The sequence below is a fragment of the Sceloporus occidentalis genome, unplaced genomic scaffold (genome assembly GCF_023333645.1).
Source record: "Sceloporus occidentalis isolate IW3139 unplaced genomic scaffold, rSceOcc1.0.p SCAF_274, whole genome shotgun sequence".
Lineage (NCBI taxonomy): Eukaryota > Metazoa > Chordata > Lepidosauria > Squamata > Phrynosomatidae > Sceloporus > Sceloporus occidentalis.
The window spans coordinates 759,602-780,371 of NW_028317254.1; the positions used below are offsets into that span (position 1 = coordinate 759,602).

At 42.7% G+C, this 20,770-nt stretch overlaps 1 protein-coding gene across 1 annotated transcript in view; it reads left to right on the top strand.

Moving 5' to 3' along the window:
- Window positions 1-3,887: 3,887 nt before the first annotated feature.
- The window catches only part of LOC149275638 (voltage-gated inwardly rectifying potassium channel KCNH6-like), a 38,912-nt gene continuing 22,029 nt past the window's right edge, over window positions 3,888-20,770 (top strand). Inside the window, exons 1-2 of the mRNA XM_089504524.1 lie at window positions 3,888-3,963; window positions 13,161-13,391. Coding sequence (XP_089360650.1) covers window positions 3,888-3,963; window positions 13,161-13,391 — 307 coding nt within the window. The remainder of the gene's footprint in view (window positions 3,964-13,160; window positions 13,392-20,770) is intronic.

Below are 20,770 nucleotides of genomic sequence, written 5' to 3' on the forward strand. Positions count from 1 at the left end.
CTGACATCAACTCCCATGTCGGCCACTGAAACACATGCTCTCTCTAATCGCGTGATTAGTTACAGAACTTGACAACATTCCATTTCTCCCTCTCTTTCTTCTTCTCAAACTTTTTGGTTAAACCTTTGATTTTCACTGCAGAAAAAGCAGGAATTATTGATGCATAGTTAGGATATTAGTTTAATCAAAAGGACTGGTTGGTTTAAAATGATGAGAATTGGCCAACATACAATTATCTTTTTGATACTCCCAGATAATACATACGGTATATGGACAAAAGTATTGGGACACCTGACCATTACACCAACCGGGATTTCGATGACATCAAGTTCTAAATACATAGACATTAATATGAAGTTGGTCCCCCCCTTTGGGGCTATAGCAGCTTCCACTCTTCCAGGAAGGCTTTCCACAAGATTTTGGGAAGTTTCTAGGGAAATTTTTGCCCATTCATCCAGTAGAGCGCTTGTGAGGTCAGGCGCTGGTGTTGGATGAGACGCCTGGCCCCGCAATCTCTGTTCCAATATCCCAAACGCGGCCGCTCAAGTTCTTTCACCCCAACCTCATCCAACCATGTCTTTATGGAGCTTGCTTTATGGTCCTGCCGTCCAGGCTCTTACTCATTGAGTTGACCTTGTGAACGCACAAATACATTCCTTTGCTATTCTTTATAGTAGAATTTACAAGATACAGTTTTAAATTGTGTTACTTCATCCCACAAAATTACTGGTTTCCATGTAAATATTATATATATAAAGATTATACTATAAGTACATCAAGAATTTCATTGGCTCTGCCGTAAAGCAATCCTCTCATTGTGGTGTCCGAGGAGGAAGTGGCATCAACACGTCACATGACTTCCTGCAATGGCAGCTTCCAAGTCTACAATGAAATGATGTTTATTATAAAAACGATAGCCTAAAAAGATACGTTTCTGCACTGATCTAAAGTCTATAAATCTCTACACCAAATAATATGGGAAAGACGACGATAATTACTTCTCTACAGGATTATTCCTCTGAACACTAAGCCTGGGCCCCTTCGCCTCCATCTACCTGTTAGTTCATCTTTAATATTCATGCATTAGTCTGGCATCTCTTCCAAATGGAGATTAATTCTCTTACTGTATTTGCCTTCTACTAATGCCTTTGGGTATTGAATTCTATTAATAAGCCACCATTTTTTTTGTAGAGAACAGTATCTTCGCCCTCCCCCCTTTTTTAAGATATGAACTTGTATGCTTCTACCATCTCAGTCTTTGACTTTGCCTATTTTTTTTGTACTTCTTTGAATGCATTAATGTTTTCTAAAGGTTTTGTCCGCGCGGACTATTCATCAAAGTCAGGAAAGCGTGAGAGAATATACCCGTGGCAATTTCTCATCGTGTTCCCAGGGGTCTGGGGAGAGGACGTCACTAAAACCCATCTCACTCGTTATATGGCCGTGGAGGCCATCGCACGTGCCAAGGTTTGGTTAAACATACTTATATTTTCCTACGTGAATGAGAAAAAAAAGAGGGTCCTGACGCCAACAGGTCTTGCATCGGTAGTCCTGTCACTCAGGGAAATGTGGATTTCCAGAGTAGTCGCTGCAGCGCTCAGCTAACATGCATCTGAGAGTCCCAACCTAAAAACTGTGAATACTTAACCATTTGATGTACCGGCAACATGTTTGCCGGGGAGGAAATAGGCAGGGAACTGTAGAAATATCTAGTCCATTAAGAATATTTTGCCCTGCATCCGAAATGTGGATTCCAGAGCACAAAGGGTTAATATAAAAAATAACCCCAATTATATTTTTTAAACGGTGAGTTATATCGCACAAAGTTTTCTGTAAAGAAAAAAAGAAAACTTTTATTGTTCAGGGTTCGGATTTTTCAGCCATGAAATTGTTTTCGGGATGATTTAAGGGGCACCTGATAGCGTCGCGCAGCGATTTATCTCTCCGCTTATTGGGATAAATAATATCAGTTTGTTTAATGATTGGTTTCTTCTGAACCCGACCGGCAGCCGGGTAATCACCGTACCTGGGGACTCGCTAAACGAGCTGCCCCTGAGACCCTCGACATATTAACCCTTTAATTACCTTTTATGACTCGCCAAATGTGTTAGCCAAATGGCTCTAATCCCGGCCCTCTGGGAAACCTCTATTTAAAGAGGCACTTAACTGAGTCACCTGCATTCAAGCAGGGATATCAACCATAACATACTGGGGGCCAAAACACTAATTGGGAGTCTTATATATAATCACAGGGGGGGAGAATAGGAGGGAGTCAGATCCAGACTGTGATCGAGATCCAGAATCCAGATTTACTCTGGTTTACCGAAGAGAGGAATTTGAGTGTCTTCTTGCAATGCATCAATGAAAAAATATTTTAGTTTTAAACTAACATGTGACAAGCAGCCCATTCGGCCTTAAACCACGTGATAAGTGAAGCTCAACAGAACAATTCTTCCAGCTACGAAAATGGGTGGGGAACTTGCGGGAAAATGATGTATGAGTTACAGGCTGTGCAACGTTACAGCTTATGACATCATCATAAGTCACCTGGTATTACAGCCCGTCTAGTCTGCCCGTTTCTCCTGCAATAAAGACTCAAATCAGTCGTTGGTCTCATCTTAGATTCAGGAGCCGCATCCCTACCCTATGCATGTTTAAATCTCCTCACTGTATTACCCACTACCACTTCTGCTGGGAAGCTGTTCCATGTATCTACCACCCTCTCAGTAAAGTAAAACCTTCCTTCCATTCCGTCTCAGCCTCTGATCCTCTAGTTTTAGATTACAGCTTCTTCTTATAACATTTCCCCTCTTTTACAATAAAAACTCCCCTCCTGTCTTTTGTTTAACCCCTTGTGTATTTAAATGTCTCTGTCTGTGTTACGACGGGATCTCTGAATACCATCGGGTTAATGGAGAAAACTCTGCTCGAGGATTTCTGAAGATTCTCATTATACACTTGCTCTGTGATACAGACACCTCAGTCTGCACTCGGTACGATGTGTCTGTCTCTTTACGCAGATACATACGAAGCCCGTCGTATAAACCTTTTTTGTTTGGATGCAACGTTTGTCAGGCAGCAGGTTTCGCCGGCAGCTAGAGAGTGTAGAGAAGGGATTTCTCTTTGTTTATTCCTCTCTCTCTCTCTCTATCTCGCTCTCTCTCTCTAAATGTCTTACATAGAAGGGAAAATAAGACTTGTCTGCACATGCAACGTGATGCTGGATTTAATGGCCAGCAGTCCTACTCCACCTCCCAACCCAACTCCCCCCCAACCACCAGTGGCGGATTACTCGCTGAACGCCCAGCACCGCGGCCAGAGGACAGCTCCTGCTATCTTGCCATTGATCTGAATTGTGAGAGCAAGACAAAAGCTTCGGGAGCAGAGAAGGTCGGAAGGAGCTCCTCATAACCTCCTGTGGTCTCCAGCCTTTTCATGGTCACCTCCTCCTCTGATCTCTGACCTCCATGGGGACTTGAACAAGAGGACAAATGCGAGAGTTTTTATGGAGGTTGTCACTCTAGCAGTTGTTGCTGCTGACAACTCTGTTCCTCCGGCTCTTGCGTGAGGTTGGGGAGTAGGGAAGGGAACGATTAACAGTTTGTTTCCATTGACTCTCCCGACTCTACAGGAAAAAAGGGAGAAGATCCATATTCTTTAGCATTAGTTTCAGCTTCCGTTGTGTGGCATCGAGGATCAGAGTTGCACCTGGATGTGAACGTCGAGATGTCTTTTCCATGAAGGGAAGGGATCCGCTCGGGGATGTTTTTATGTTTCAAGGGGTTATTTTTCCTTCTACGGTGAGATCTCCTCTCTAAAAGGAGAGGACGCTGAGGTTGCTAGTAACTTTTTAGAGTTCATAGAGAAAGGAGACAAAAGACTCCAAGATGCCGGTAAGGAGAGGGCATGTGGCCCCCCAGAACACTTATCTGGACACCATCATCCGGAAGTTTGAAGGGCAAAGTAAGTACTAACGACCCTGAATACGTTACTACTGATTCAGATACTGAATGCTTAATCAACAAGTAATTATTAGCAACGTTTAGCAAACACAGGCTTGCAACCGCTGAAAAGGACAGATCGGCACTACACTGAGAGGGTGGTACATAAGCTGAACAGCCTCCCAGCAGAAGTGGTAGAGGGTAATGCAGTGAGGGTTTTAAACATGCATGGGATGGGCATATGGCTCCTGAATCTAAGACGGGACCAACGACTGATTATGGTTTGAGTCTTTACAGCAGGAAAAACGGGCAACTAGACGGGGGCCGATGGGGCTGATCTGCCTGCAAATTCTATGTTCCTTATTAGGAACCAAAGGTTTAAACAGTGATGCATAGTTTACTTTTATGGACTCCAACTCCCAGTATCATTTTGGCTGTCTCAGGTTACCGAGGCTTCGTATTCTTTTAATCCACATTCTGGATCTTCAGCCAAATACCTCCTCCCCTGATACATTGTGACAGCTGTGATCTACTACAAAAACTTCTTCTGTTGACTTTAACAACAACTCTCATGCTGCTCATGCAAAACATTATCTATCGAGTTGGCTTAATCTTTTAATATATTTCCCCAAATCAAAGTATCCCGACATCAGTTACCAACCAGACTTTGCCGATGTGCGTTTTGAGTCCTATGGAGACAGGGGGTTGGGGGATGGGGTGTGAACCTCCTCTGCTGTTGTTATTGTTGTTATTATGCCTGTTGACAAATTCTAAACAATGCAAGCGAAGAACAGAGCGGCGGCAGTGGTGCCACTATTTAAATCTAATTCGGGGGCTTTGTCATTGAAATGGGACCGTTATCTGAGACCTACAGGGAGACAAGTACTTAGAGAGCGTTCTGAACTCAGTTAGACAGACGGAGAGGGCTATGGTGTAAGCGTGTGTTGTGTCTATAACGTGTCGAGTGTGAGTTTTGTCCTGTGCAGGGCCACACCTAGTGTTCTAGACCCCTAGGTGGACTGTGTTGCCCCTCTTGCACCAACAAAGGCTACAGCCCCCGAGCAATGCCCCCTTGCCATCACTACCTAAGTGACATAGGCAACCTATGGTCTGCTCCGGCTAGGTGTACAATGCACAATGGGGTATAGTTAATGAATTAGCTCTTAGTGTCTCTTTTGTTCATCGTGTGTGGGGGGGCAATTCTAGTTGCTGTGGAGATAGTCATTCATCATTAGGCAATTTGTGGCCCCCAGAGCCATTCATCTTAACCCTTAACTTCCATCAGCGGTTTTCCTGCTCTGGCAGACGCCAGGAAGCAGGTATTTTGGTTTAATTGTACTGGAGACATAGATTTTCAAGAGAAAATTAAATGAAGGTGAGCCCTAAAAAGAAGCCAGATTGTATCCATGCTTCTATTTGGGACCCCCCAGACCTGCTTGATGAAGCCCCTTTTTGTTGTTGGTTTCACATCGTAGGCTGAAAATAAAACATGTCTGGATTCAGAGATGGTAACGATCTAACAGACAACACAAAGTGTAAATTTCACCCAAAATAAAAAGCCAGGGATGTGTTGACCTACTAGCGACCCTCTGGTGGGGGAAAAAGTCCTACCCCCCCCCTTTTCTGCATAAAACTATATAGGAACTAGCGAGAGAAGGTGGGAATATAGTAACAACCCTCGAATAAATCTCGAGGAATATGTGCTAATAAATTCATTTTAGCGATTGAAGAGAGTAAGCTGTTGAGGATATTTGCAGAATAATAAAAACAAATTAGTTACATTTGCTGCATTTTAGATTAGATTTTAATATGTTTTTTGAACGGACGGCACTTTACTGGGTTATGATTAGAGATGATTAGAAAGCAACTTGCGTAGGAAAAAAAGCATTTAAGAACCAACAAGATAAAAAAAAAAAAAAAAAACTAAAATGGGAAACGGTCCTCCAAAGCCTATAATCTGTATAATACAGCACGGAGCTCACAATATAGTGTTTTAATAACAGACTCATCTCTTGAGCTTTAATGCCTAGCGGCCTAATGAAATACTCAGCACCTGAAAGCTTAGAAGCGGTTTCCTGAAAGCATTAAGAAATTAATACACAGAAAACAACCACCCCCATCTTTATTATGTTTTTTTATTTTGAATGTTAATCTTTTTTTTTAACGTTTTTTTTAAAAGGTTTTTAGCCGGGGATATTCATCGTTCGGTACAGAATGTTATGTTGCAAAAACTGTCTACGATGTAACCCTTCGCTGATTTAAAAACCGAAAGCAGACATGCTGTTCTTGAGTATTTCATGCTTTTAGTTTGCCCGGGTGATAGGGGCCATCGCGTCTTCTTGCTGTCCCTTTAAACTGTCTCTGGATGAGCTCACATGATATAATTTATTATTAAAATGTTTCCAGGTTCTACACTCAATCATATGAAACTATGTGACAGGGATATCAGATTACATTAATATAGAGAGACGTCATGTTCCCCCGGATCTTGTATGAACCCAATTGTAGACTCAGAGCTTGAAGGACATATTCTGTCTGGCTGACTATCATGGCCCTTCGGTGGTCACCTCGATATACATCTGAATTTACTGACGTCACACAACTCACTGCAGAAGACAACACTCAGGAAACAGAGGCCTACACAACGTTGAAGTAGACCTCAGATTGGGATGTCTACTTCAATATCCATTTTTTTTTGTTAAATATACCATTTATGGGGTATACAACTCCTTAACAACATCTCATTTCCAAACTTGAGTCTCCACTTGAGTTAAGGAGAAATATTTCGAACACATTATTTCATGAAGCATTATGAAGGACTGTGGTGGGTCTTCTTCTGCATGGAATTCCCTTAGGTTGGCCCTACGATGTACTGTATAGGTGATGCTGTACGTTACAATGTTTCAGCTCACAGAAACTCATCTACAAACTACAACTCTGTAGAATTAAAGACATTAGAAGATGAATCTCCTCTTCAGGAACCCGGCAGAGAACTTCATATTCCCACCTCACCAGTAATTCAACAGCGTCAGAGCCAAAGTCTGAAACCAGGAGACTTTATGATCTTTTATTAAATTTTATAGCGAGAAACTAAAATATAAATGCGTGATTGAAATGAAATTTTTCTATCCTAGAGAATTTCTATGCTGAAAGAACTCTAGATTCTATCACAGACATATTGTAAATAGAATTTATTTAACGGTTTGAACATTAACTTAATAAACTCGTAATCATATGGCCCATTAGGGAAAAAAATATAAAATGCAGTCATATTAGCTAAAAAAAAAAAATGCAAAAATTCTCCAGTTTCAGTCGGTTACGATTCTTTTTCTCCTCTGCCAATCACAACGTCCTATTTTTTCTAATAAGCTTTGGCTTATTGTGTTTCAAACCGGTAACAATGTTTCATACATACCGCTTAATTGATACCGCTGAGAAATCCCGGCTCCTTTCATCTCAATATGACAGATATCAAAGCTACGCGCTCAGTAACGCCAGGGACGTCGTCAAGGTAGATGGCCTACTTTATGGGAATTCCATCGACGAGGACCACCCTAGAGGTTATCGGGATACAAACCTATATAGCAACATACGTCTTCGAAATTTCCCAAATACAAGTTTTTTTCTCTCGATATGTGATTAAGGAGAAATTGGCGACTAGACGGGCCGAACGGGGCCAATCTTCTATGTTTCTATGTAATTCTTGGCTTTTGTGACTTTACGTTCCTTAGCTGCTGATCCACTGAACCGCATCATGAACTCTTAAACCCCATTTACACCGGGACCATTACACCTGTATATATAGTTTATAAAAAAGAACAGTAACTCAATAAAAAGCGACGGCCATTGAATATACTTCATTCCATTGATTTCTGTCTGACATAGGATTACCCATTAAGACGGTGGAGCCCTCGGTTGGTGCGGCCAAGACAGAAAAATGTTCTTAATATATCTAAAATTATTCCCCAAAGAGGGGAGATTTTAGTTCAATAAGACATTTAAAAGCCAGAAACCCGGCACTTTAACTGCCCGTGGCACTCAACTACGCGACACCATCGTAGATTTGGCCGTCCTTTTAATTATTTTAACCTCAAACCTCACATGGTCCTCGGTCTTCTGTCCAAAGGCTGTTCCACCTATCTACCACCCAAATCCAAGCTTTTCTCCGACCCTCCATTACTTTATTTGACCCCTTTTGGTATTTAAAGATTTTTATTAGATTTCTGGTCTCTGGTATTCTGGAAAAAAACACGAGATGATAAGAAATGGAAATCTATTTAAAAGGGGGCAGGTTCGGGGGAATCCGCCGCTGGGATTACGAGTCCGTCTGTTCGATGCCCATTGGCCGCGATGGACTTGCCCCCCTCGGCGACATTGCATCCAGGGCTGATTTAGCCAGCCGGGTATCTGTCTGTAATTTGATCTTTTGAATGGGAAGTTAAATCCTCTGAGCCGCCCCTCCTGTTCCAGGCTGTGCTGGTTTAAAAATTGCCGGGATTTACGCGGCTTAATAAATGGGTAGAAACGAGGTAAATTTTGTTAAGAGAGATCTTACCGGGTTCATAGTAAACAATATGAACCGGTAAATGGACACATTTTCAGCCCGTTTCTCCTGCTGTAAAGACTTAATCAGTTGTTGGTCTCGTCTTAGATCCAGGAGCCGAATGTCTATCCCATGCATGTTTAATACCCTCACTGTATTACTCTCTGCCACTTCTACTGGGAGGCTGCTCCACTTATCTATTGCCCCAGTAAACTGAGCTGCACTATATATAATCATGAGACACCTCAATTGGTGAATTAAAAAACTTCAAGCAATGTAGGCTTTATGTTGTAATTGAATTTAGTACGCATTATTACCCCAAGCAATGACATTTTTTTATTGGGGATTCCATTGAATAAAACATGGACTATATACTCCTTCGGTACTCAAAGGGTTAAGGGTGCAAACACCTTGAGTGTTTTGGAATGAGGCGAGAAACCGTGTGTTTGTTTCCTTGACTCCTCTGCCTTCTGTCTTCTAGTCTCTTCCCTTTTCTTCACATTAAAAAAACAGAAGAAGCGTTCATACAAATAAAATTTAAATAAGAAATATAAAGGCAGCTGGCACAGATGCTCTCCGTATGAGCGCGCGGGGATCTGTGTTATAAATAACTCTGAAAAAAGTGTTTTTCTATGTAGATTTGGTAACAGGTTTCTTTTCCTTAGCGATCCAACGTCCGATTGCAAAATTCTTTCAGGTTTCTTGAAATGCCAAAATAATACGGGAAAAACTGGCGTATATGTGATGCCCTTCCAAATGTACCATCAAATTACTTTTATCCAATCCAGCGCAAGATAATGGGCGTATAAGCATGGGGAAAGGGTATGTTTAATGTAAATATAACAGCAGGGAAGCTGCCGTACCTACTAAGAGATAGAACCCATCATTTCATGAAGTTGCCCTAGAAAAAAGTATAAGGGGGAAAGTCAGGGGAGGGCTTGCACACTCTGGCCCAGGGGCAAGTAAATCCAAGTGGCCCTATCGGCACATTGCCCCCCCAACATCGGCACTGGCACACATATGTACACACACTTACACACTCATGCTAACACACATATTACATATTCACGCTTAAACACATACTTATACCACCATACACTTACTCATACCCACTAACACACACTTACACTCATGCTAAATCATCCTACCTCTCACACCACATTCACATACACACTCAAGCGCACACACTTACACATTCATGCTCATATACACATGCACATTCATGCTCATATACGCATACACATTCATGCTCATATACACATACACATTCATGTTAACACACATATACATACATTCTCATTCTAACATAAATACATTCATACATCTCCCTTACCCTCTCACTCACTCCCTCTCACACCCCCTTACTTTACTGGCAGCTTTCTTTCTGGCTACTAGCCAGTCCAATGTGGCTTTTGCCCCCCAGACCAGCCCCTGGGGCAAGTTGACCTATTCTTTCCCTGACTCTAGTCAATGACTCTGTACACCCTACGGTAAAGAAGGTAATTGCTTAGTTCAAAAGGTTTTATCAAACCTTGGGGTTGTTGTCTAGAGATGTTGTCTAGAGATGTGGTGTGATGAGTTAGTGTTGAGATGAAATAGAAGCCATATGCATTTGTCTACTCACAAAGAGTTGAAAGAGTTGAACTCTTTGGAATTGGCAGTGAAGTTGGGCCTCGTTTGAGACAAAAAAGTCCGCCAACTCAAAAAACTTAATTCCTTAAGTAGGGGTAAGGTGACCCAGATGACGTCAAACATTCAATCATTCATTTGGACTGAGCAACATGACTTCAAAGTCATCTGCTGATTCCAGCCACCCCAACTGACCAACACAAGTCCGGCTCAAAAAAAGAAAAGAAAGAGTCGTCGTAGGCAATTCAACTTGCCAGAAGAATTATAACGTCAACCCAACATCATAAGACTTAGCCATTAATGGATTTATGAGCTGCTGTTGAAAATGGTATCTTGAGTTGGTCGGTTGAGTTACCGTTGACTTCAGTAAATAGGCTGGTCTGTTTCTCTCCCAGAAGCTACTATGCTCTACAAACATTTATTGTAATAAATCAATTTGCCGTAGAAAATGAGACCTGGATGTAATTTCAAAACAAACAGAATGTCAGAAATTATAGATTAGCACATTTGACTTACTAACAGTTCAATTATTGTAACATCTGTGTCTCTTTGATGTACCTCCTGAGATATTTGTGGTACGAAGGTTTTCAGAGTCTACAGTTGCGCTGTCAGCAGCCGTCCCGAAATGAAATTAATTGTCCCTGAGTGAAACTAGGCTTTTTTATTTCCAAACAGAATTTTATAGAATGTTCAAAAAATGATAGGGAATTTACGAGGTTCTGTGTTAGGAATTCCGACCCTATTTCTTTTGTGTTAGCGATTAAATGGACCGATCTGGAAATGTAAAGACCCTGGGTCCTCGTCACCAGATAAAATCAGGTGGCTGGGTTGCCATTAAACAAATTCAGCAGTTCGGGGACCTTGATAAATGACTCTCTCGGGAGAAGGTACAAGCACAGGTGACAGCCGTTAATATATGCTGCTTTCAGTTGTCCATTTAATTATATCCAGCAGCGAAGGTAACAGATGGCTGGCCGCACACGTTCAGAGATCCTGGCAGGATCAGGCTCGATGTTTTACCCAGCAAAAGATGATATGCCTTGTCAGCTGTGTTTGTATTTTCGAACATTTACCTCTCAGACACCTGTTGCAGAGAATTAACCCCTTTTGAAGCTTTCGGAGAGCATAAGACATGCCAGACATCAGATGTTTCATCTGTGGATTGTGGGGATCAATGGACTATATAGTATAACCTATACTGTTATCGTGTTTCCAACACCAGACGAGAGCAGGATCAGACAGTCTCTGCATCCGCAGCCTCCCCCCAACATCAAAGGACATTTTGTCTGGCTGAGAATTATGAGATTTAGAGACACCCCTAAGACTAATGTCATATATAAGGGCTCTCGGCCGAGCAAGAGAGCACTTAATAGCTAATAGACAACAATAAAGAATGTGACACCTGGTGGGTACCTTGTAGATTAGGATCAGCCTCTCTCCTAGGCATAGACGTCTCTATATGTTGATACTTGAGAAGGTGTTACGAGTGCCGAGAGCTGCTGGGTGGTCAGTACAAAATGTAGCCACTTAAAATATCTCACAGTCCTGACCCTCTATCAATATGTCGTCAGTTATCTCCATGGCCCTGGAGTATTTTCCATATAAATTATATATATAGCTGCGCAGTTTTGTGTATCGTGGGACCGGTGGCTGCGGCTCCCACTGATTTCAATGCGAGTTGCACTTCTAATTCCAAACGCATTTAAGTTTATAGACGCAGCCCGTTCCCAAGGTGGCATAAATTAACCAAAAGATGAGTTGTTTAATAATGTTCTTAAATGTACGTCTAACACCTAAACAAAGATGGTGACTGCAAAAAGAGAAGAGATCAAAATATGTGTGTTTTTTGAGTTGGTTAATGTTGTATGGTGGCCTACAGCAACCCACGCTTAGATCTGAATCATGAACAGAATAAGTCCTAATCTATGGTGTCCACCATGTTTTCACCTTATTCTCAGCCGTTTTAGCTTTAATATCTGGGATACTGAGATAACTGAAACTTTATTCTGTAGAATATTCTGGAATTGAGGTCTTTGAGACCTGTGCCCATAATCACTTTACGTATATATTAGAACACGGTATTGTTTCATTTGATCTTGGATGGTCCATCGGTGGCCCATAGGCTAATCACTTTACGTATATATTAGAACACGGTATTTGTTTCACTTGATCTTGGATGGTCCATCGGTGGCCCATAGGCTGAGAAACACGTCGACGGGAATTCCAAATGTAAAGATTCACAGAGGGCAGATAATGGTGACTGTACAGGATTTTCATGAGAATATTCACTTTTTCTCCCTTTGCTTTTATAAGGAAAAAGTCCATTATTGCAACAATGTTCTCATTACCGCTTGGCAAGTCCCGGGTGGCCGTCCAGAAATATTATGGTCATCGGGATTGTTAGCTCGCTTATGTTTTATTAAGGCATTTGCTCTGCCAGAATGCTTTTATAATAATACCAGCAGCTATTAATGTGAAACGCAAACAAACACAATTACATTTCTATAAAAGGATAGCGGCACAAACATCGAGTCGCGATTAAAGTCTAGAATTGCATCATTAAAGGCCTGCATTGGCTGTGCCCACAGACCACTACTTGGATTAATATGTTTCCAGTAGCTTGAAACCAAGTATGAGACACTTAAAGACCACAGAGGTCTCATCAGAGGAGATATAGACTATAATTATTTTCTCTGTCCTGTCTTCTCTTTGGATATCTGCTGTCAGTTCCCAAGTAGTTTTGCGTTCTTTCGAGAACTTAAAATGTATCTTGTTTACATTAGAGGGTCTCTTCTGTGTGACAGTTCCATGAATCCACAGCTGATGTAAATAAGGACAGCTCCCCAGATGATTCCAAGAAGAGCATTGCTAGTATCACGCGTCTGATACATTATGAGATGAGGAACCATTTTTAATCCCTCCAAGAGCTCCTACACTCCATCCATCTCTCGCTCTCTTCTCTTGCTGTGGATATTCTTGTATAGTCACATCTCAGGCTGTCTCGTTGCGTAAGCAGAATTATGAATGACTGTTTTCTTTCCCTGCAGGCCGCAAGTTCCTCATTGCCAATGCTCAGATGGACAACTGCGCCATCATTTATTGCAATGATGGGTTCTGTGACATGTTCGGGTATTCCAGGGTGGAGGTCATGCAGAGACCATGCACCTGCGACTTCCTCACCGGTCCAGAAACCACGCACAATAGTATCACCCAACTTACCCAAGCCCTGCTGGGGTCCGAGGAACGTAAGCTGGAGATCCTCTACTACAGGAAGGAAGGTAAGACATTCCCATCCCTTCGTTTCTACAAATCATAAGGAGTAGGCTTTTCGCGTTCCATGCGTGTTACCTTCTAATCAGCTAGCTTGGCGACTAGGCATTAATAGGTATTCCAGTTGGGTCCTGGGTCATTTGGTGGTCGGGGGTCCCTGTAGTCCAGCAGTGCTCAACCTTATTCTCTAGGCAACTGGGGAATTATTACTTTTGAAGGTTTCCATCCTTCTGTTTGACTGTGGAAATATACATCTTGTGCTAAAGAGGAATTAACCCGTTTGTAATTGAGGACTAGAGCCATACTTTACAGTAATTGAATTTGTTGCAGGCACATCTGGCATGGAAAGGTTTAATTAATCTCGTGGGCTTTCGAGTAGATGAAAACTTAACCTCTTTTAAAATGCAGTAAAGCTGTTCGGATAATGTATCATTTTCCATCTATATATCGCGACCTGCAAAGCCCGAGCGCCTTGTTATCACCTAAATAAATACACCGCATGCTCGTGTCGCGCTTAGCCTGGAATCACCGGGTTCCGTCGTGCCCACGCATGATATTTGAAGGTTGTTGGATCCCATACCAAGGACGTCCTTGCTTTTAACACAGTTCCCGTGAGACGGCCTTCCCAGAATGCTCTGTGGGACATTAGGAATGTGGTAATGTGCTCTATGCATGTCGCCAAGTGACAGGTGCGAAGAGAAGAACCCCCAATAACCAAAGCTTGTGTATGTGCAAAGCTTTTTATTACTTAATGCCACTTTACGCAATCTTTCTTCTCGTTCTGGGGAATGGTGCAAAAGCTGGTAAAACCGAATACATCTAAGTAATACCAGTCTTATTTAGAAAAAAATATAAAAGAGAGATGTTAATGAGTTATTCGAGACAATAGAGCTTTCCGTTCCAGGTTTATTTCTGTCTGGTTTTGGGCCAGCAAAAGCCGTGTTGGCGCAGGAGCGTGTGTTTATATGGATCTATGCGGAATATTGTTTGCTCATGAAGAAAGTGTATCCGTTTCATTTGTTACATTGTATATAATCTGTTTCAAGCACAAGCAATGAGGAAGGTGTAACTTGGAAGGGACTGAGGATGTCCTTAGCGGTTGGCTGAGAGGAGGATATCGTCTCTGGTGGACCAAGAGAGAAGTTGTAACGGTGGCCCTGTCCTCTCTAATCATACCCATTTTAAAGGAAGATAACCAAGATGTTCATTATTCTAAAAAGAAGCTTAAAGTCTAAAAAGGTTGTGAAATCCCTTAGTGGACCAACATGTTGAGAAAAAGGTTTGAGGACCTTTTCTGAAGAGGTCCTTCATATGAAGAATGAGCCTTCATTGCCTTCAAGCTGTATAAAGTTCTAATGTTAAGACATAAAAACAAGGTACAAACATACATACACACACACACACACACACTGATACACATACACGCACACACACAAACACACACAGATACACATCCATGCACACACACACACACACACTGATACACATACACGCACAAACACACACATACACACACTCACATATACACGTACACACACTCATACACATAACACTTACAGAAGTTTGTAGATAATTAGCATATAATAATTGCATCGGTTGCAGGAAGCTTTTAGCTGATACTGCTCCATCATTCTCTCTCCCCCAGAACACGTCTCATAACAAATGCATAGAGAACATCGCACTTCTTTTGTTTGCCTTTGAATTCCCATTCCCAGACAGACGGGGCTTACTTTGTCACCATTAAAGTAACGATATAGCCGGAACTGCCAAAACCTTACACTCGCACTCGAAGGAAAAAATAGCACTTTGTAGAACTTCACGAGGTGGAATTCTATAGACAGTATATACCAATGACAGATAAACACGTATCCATATGCCCCAAATGCCTGCGGGTGGGCATTCCTGCGGAAGCCCCCATCATCCAATCTAAGTACCATCAGATGGATGGGTTAGGAGCTCTGACACTGATTTAAGCCACTGGACCCGAAACAGTTTGTACGGTCCGAGGCTGAAGTACAATCACAAGACTAGGATGTCTACAACATAAAGGGATTAAGGAAACCAAAAGAGGGACGTTTATTTCAAAGGAGGCGAAATTTAGAACAAGAGGCCATTATCTAAAACTAGGTTTAGATGCAATGTAAGAAGGTGGTAGATAAGTGGAACAGCCTCCCAGCAGAAGGGGTAGGGAGTAATACAGTGAGGGGATTTAAACACCTGTCATCTGTGGATTTCTGGTGGTGGTTCGAGATGACAGAACCCTGAGGTCCTTCACAATACATCTTCGGTTCGCTGCTGTTTAACCGCAATCCGAAACTCCATTTCATATACATGCAGACAACTCTCACATTTCTTCTTTTCGAGACAGCTGAGCAGCGACAATATTGTGTCTGACGGTGGGGTTAATTACAAGGGCAGAAACAACATAAAAAACTGTTTAATGAGGGCAAAGTATGACATTGTACCAATATGCAGTTGAGAGGGTGCGAGAAAGTCCAATAAAGGAACAGACAGAGGAGGGCGTTTTATGTGGAGGGCAAATGCTTTTTTAAGTTTGTATTGAAAGCTTTTAATATTTGTAATATTATTTACAAAAATATTTATATATTTTTTTTTATTGTTGAAGAAGGGTCGACCACCAAAAGAAGAACATTTCTGAAAAAGTCCCAAGGAATAGATAAGGAAATGTGGTTCTTCTACTACCGCGATGACCATACCTGAGAACTTGCCCCGGGGTCTCAGGGTTTGCCCCGGAGTCTCAGATTGAAGGGGCAAATTCTCTGGGTCACGCAGTCTGGATCTGACTCCTTCTTATTTTATCATCGCTGGGGTCATATATAAGACTCCCAGTTGGTGCTTTTGCTCCCAGTATGTTATGGTTGATATCCCTGCTTGAATGCAGATTAAGTCATAAGTTTCCATTAGGACCAGTAATAAGACCCCTAAGGAAATTCTTAATTAAGTTTTCATCTGAATTTTATTTTTTCTTAATCCGTGTGACAATTACAGTAGTAATAAAGTAAAAAAACCACAGGCTTTATCCAGCAGGATACTTCTAAATCTAGATTAAATTGATTTCGTCTGAAAGCGATCAATTTTTGGCCACAGGTTAATATTGAACATTGCTTCGTACACAATTTATGCTTTGTAGGTATATTCAATTTTTTGGGGGGGTATCCATTTTCACATCAGGAATTAAACTTTTGGGTCTATGACGAGCCGGGGATACAATGTATAGACGTGTCTTGTATTTTCTCACACTATGTGACAGTACCTATTCTGGGCTACAGACAAATAAACTGTCATCGCGTTGGCGTGTTATGAGAAGATTCCTGTGCCTGTAGTTGAACTACAACTCCCATGATCCATCAATGAAAAGAGCTTAAGATCTCGATTAGCCCTGCTTGAATACAGGTGACGTCATTCGGAATATCTTTAGCTCCTATCAAGTCATCGTCTCCAGAAGCATTAAAAAAAAAGAAATAAATATACAAAAAAAGTACAAATTATAGTTGGCGCTGTTGGCGAGGCACTGCGAGAAAGTCTTTATGATGGGCTATTAAAGTCAATGTTTGGAAAGTGTCATTGGGATAAGATTCGGTTGGAGGCAACGAGAAGACAGGTTGGTGGGTTAAAGATGGTGAGGATCCATCCTTGTGTGCATCGTCTGCATCGTAGTCCAAGAAGGGCAGTTTCCCGTGGCATCTTAGAGTCACTATTTCAGTGACATCTGTCATGTTATTTCCACCAGATAATCCCATGGTTTAGAAAAAAAGATTACCATAGCATGGAGCTATATCAGAGATGTTGTCTATCCCTTCCATACCGATAAACATCGTCCATGTTCCTCCCACCGCAGTGTGCGGCAGGAAAAATATATCAAGGGGCAACGCGCGGCTCCGACACCCAGAATACAATTACTGTATATATATATATATATATATACACGACCAATCGAATGTTTGGAGTCACTTAGAAATGTCCTTGTTCTTGAAAGAAAAGCAAATTTTGTCCATTAAAATAACATGAAATGGATCAGAAATCCAGCGCAGACGGGGTTAATGTTGTAAATGACTATTGTAGCTGGAAACGGCTGATTTTTAATGGAATCTCATTCAGAGGCTCTTTATCACTCCCATCACTCCTGTGTTCCAATGGCCCTTTATCACTCCCATTAGTCCCATCACTCCTATTACTCCCATCACTCCTGTGTTCCAATGGCACGTTGTGTTTGCTGGTCCAGGTTTAAGTTTAAAAGGATAACTGATGGTTAGAAAGACCTTTTGTAATTATTTTACAGCCAGAAATGTCCTTGTTTTCCATGAAAACAGCTCCGTGAAGGGGACAGGCCTGAAAATCAGACATGACCGAGGACCGAGTGACTTTTGAGATCTTGCAGCAACTGTGATAACGGTCATAGTCGATGGGCCGCGTGGCTCTTTTCTGCCGCGTCTCTTGGTCGGCGGCACCTGGCGGCTCAGCGGTTCATGTGGTTTTCCAGAGAAAGTGGCCGCAGGAATCCTCCCGTCGCTGGCGTCTCGCACGTTATTTTAAAAGCCACGATGACAGATCTCTGTTTTGTGGGATTTTTCTGACTGCGCCGCCGGTGCTAAGTGTAGTAACCCGGACTTTCGGGTAACTCGCTATTCTGTGTAAACCATAGAATTTGCCGGCAGATCAGACCCACTCGGCCGGTCTAGTCTGACGGGGAATCTTTCCATCACTAAATATCTTTGTCTGTTCTCCCCAACGTTCTGTCTCATTCTCTCTTTTCTCCACTTTTCCTTTTCCCTCCTTTTTCTCCTTTCCGTGTTTTCTCTTTCTCCCTCCCTCCCTCCCTCTCTGATATAAACAATCGTTGTTGACCTTTTAGTCCGCACTCCATGCTCAGCCTTTCCCCATCCGCTGCCCTCCCCTGTTATATAACATCGATACAGATTTAACTCCAGTGAATCCCTCGGATTAATTCTCCGGGATGATATCACGCAGGGGACGGATCAATCTGGGTGGGATACGAGGATGGATTCCATCCAGGGCCGGCCGAAGACTTAACGCCGCCTGGGGCAAAGTTTAAAATGCCGCCCCCCGCCGGGGGGGGGCGGCATTATCTACCCCACCCCCCACCGGTACTTACCCTTAAACAGTCCTGCGGCGAGTCTCCCTGTGCTGCCACGGTGCCGGCTTGTAATGCTGAGTGCCGGAAATTCACGTCACTTCCGGCGCTCTGCATTACAAGCCGGCACCGAGACCCAACAGGTAAACTCGCCGCAGAGGAGAGAGAGAGGGGCGCCGAGCGGGTAAGCGAAAACCACTCGGTGCCCCTCTCTCTCTTCTCCGCTTCAAAAAAACCAAAAAAAACCAGCTTGGGGCGGCAAAGTGCCGCCCCTTCTGAAGTGCCGCCTGGGGCAATTGCCCCAGTCGGCTCCATTGTAGGGCCGGCCCTGATTCCATCGGCCATTATGTACCCCCGCTGTCCGCAGTGACATGCCCCATTAGGAAAGGGGTAACTTTGTTACACTTTGCCTATATTTACTTTTATGGTGGCAACAAATGTGCGTATTTGTATATGATACGATAGCCGAGGGACCCCTTTAAACTTTCATGGTATCCCCCTTTGCAAATGCATTGGAGATCCTGCAGAATCCCCCCCCCCCTTTGCCCCAGCCCTTTGCCACGGAGGAGGTGTCTTCAGCTGAACATATGTAATGCCACATGATATATGTTCCTCCAGGCAGCTCCAGCACTGGCTCGGTGCATCTCTCCCAGGAGGGAGTCTAATAAGACCCCCCCCGTGTGCTTTCCTGCCATTGATTGGCTGATTCAAGAAGCCAATCAGTGGCGAGGACCATAGAAGAAACAGGAAGTTGCAGCTTATAGAGTGCTTCTGGGAGTGCTTTCTGCAAATTCCCCAGAGCTGCAGCTTCTACCTAAGCCAAGTGGTTTCTTCTTTAGTGGGGCTGTCACGGAACCGTACCTTTAAATTCCCGATGCAGCAATATATTACAAGGAACCGCAGATAAATAAGCGGCTGTCCAGAAGAGCTTACAATCGAAACATGGGATGGGCAATGCAAAGGGGGAGGAATAAGTAGGAATGTAGTGTGTAATGTTAGCATGGTTATTACTCTATGGTATTTTTTCTTGCTAGACTTCCCATTGTGTTGATAAATATGCATAACGCTAATTAGGAGGCCAGCACTCTGCTAATAAGAATCACTTTTTTTCTTCATTTCCACGTCTCAGAAGTAAAACCCATATGTTACCTGCTGCTGGTATAGAGCGCGTGGCGTGCAGAGAAAGCTGCGCAGGCACGGGATACAATCAGGTGTCAGGAACAAGGAAAAACACAGAGACTGTTCCATTTAGATCCCAGACACATTTAAAGGGACGGCGACAATTTATGATAAACCTTATATGAATGGGTTGGTGTTTTTGATGGGTTAACCCTTGATATCTGTAATAAAGCGCTCCTCTCCTGAGAAAATACATACATTTCTGGTGCCTTTGAACCTCATGCAGGTATAACTGGTCTGAACAAGGACGAAAAAAAATTACAATATTCTGCAATGGAAAACGTGAGATACTAATAGAAGATTCTGCTAGCCGCGGCGGCCGGCGTTCCCGGCAGGTATAGATCAGCGAGTATAACGCAGCAGTATTTACGCTTCACTTGGGGACGTGTGAACATGAATTCCAATGATTCACAATTTCCACACCTGCGCATGCTGTGAATCTTAAACAGCGAGACGGAGGGGAGACGCGGGAAATGGGAGACGGGAGGGCGGAAGACAAAACGAGACGGCAAAACAGAAGACAGACTGTATTTAAAGGGGCAGTGGACCTGTTTTTTTACTATTAGAGCAATATGATTAAGGGACCTTTACTCCCATTAAAAGAAGCCGAGCGTGTAGGATCCGGACGCTGTTGGCTCCTGCATGGTCGGCGACCGACTCAACATAACAAAGCATGAAGGAGGACATGAGCATTGATAGGTTAGGACGGCAGGTCCAGGATGGCGGTATTCCCACACTGCAAAACTCGCTTAGGCGATCAGCCCCACCCCCCTGTGTATTGATGCTCAACGGGGGAGTTATAAGGGAGATCTCTGATCCACCCAACTGGTCCATTTACATACCTCCCATCTTCTGAATCAAGGCGACGGGGGTCTAACGAAGGTCCGTTTCTAATTCATAAACGTTGCTAAAATAAAGAATTTGGTATCGACTTTAAAATTCATACTTATAATTTGCACAAAACTTTTTACTGGGTGTTTTCTCAAGAGAATTTGCAAAAAAATAAGAAATATTAAAAAAAAAATACATTTTACCCCAAACAATTTATGCATAAATTGGTATATATCAGTTATTCCCACTAATTGGGGTAAAAAA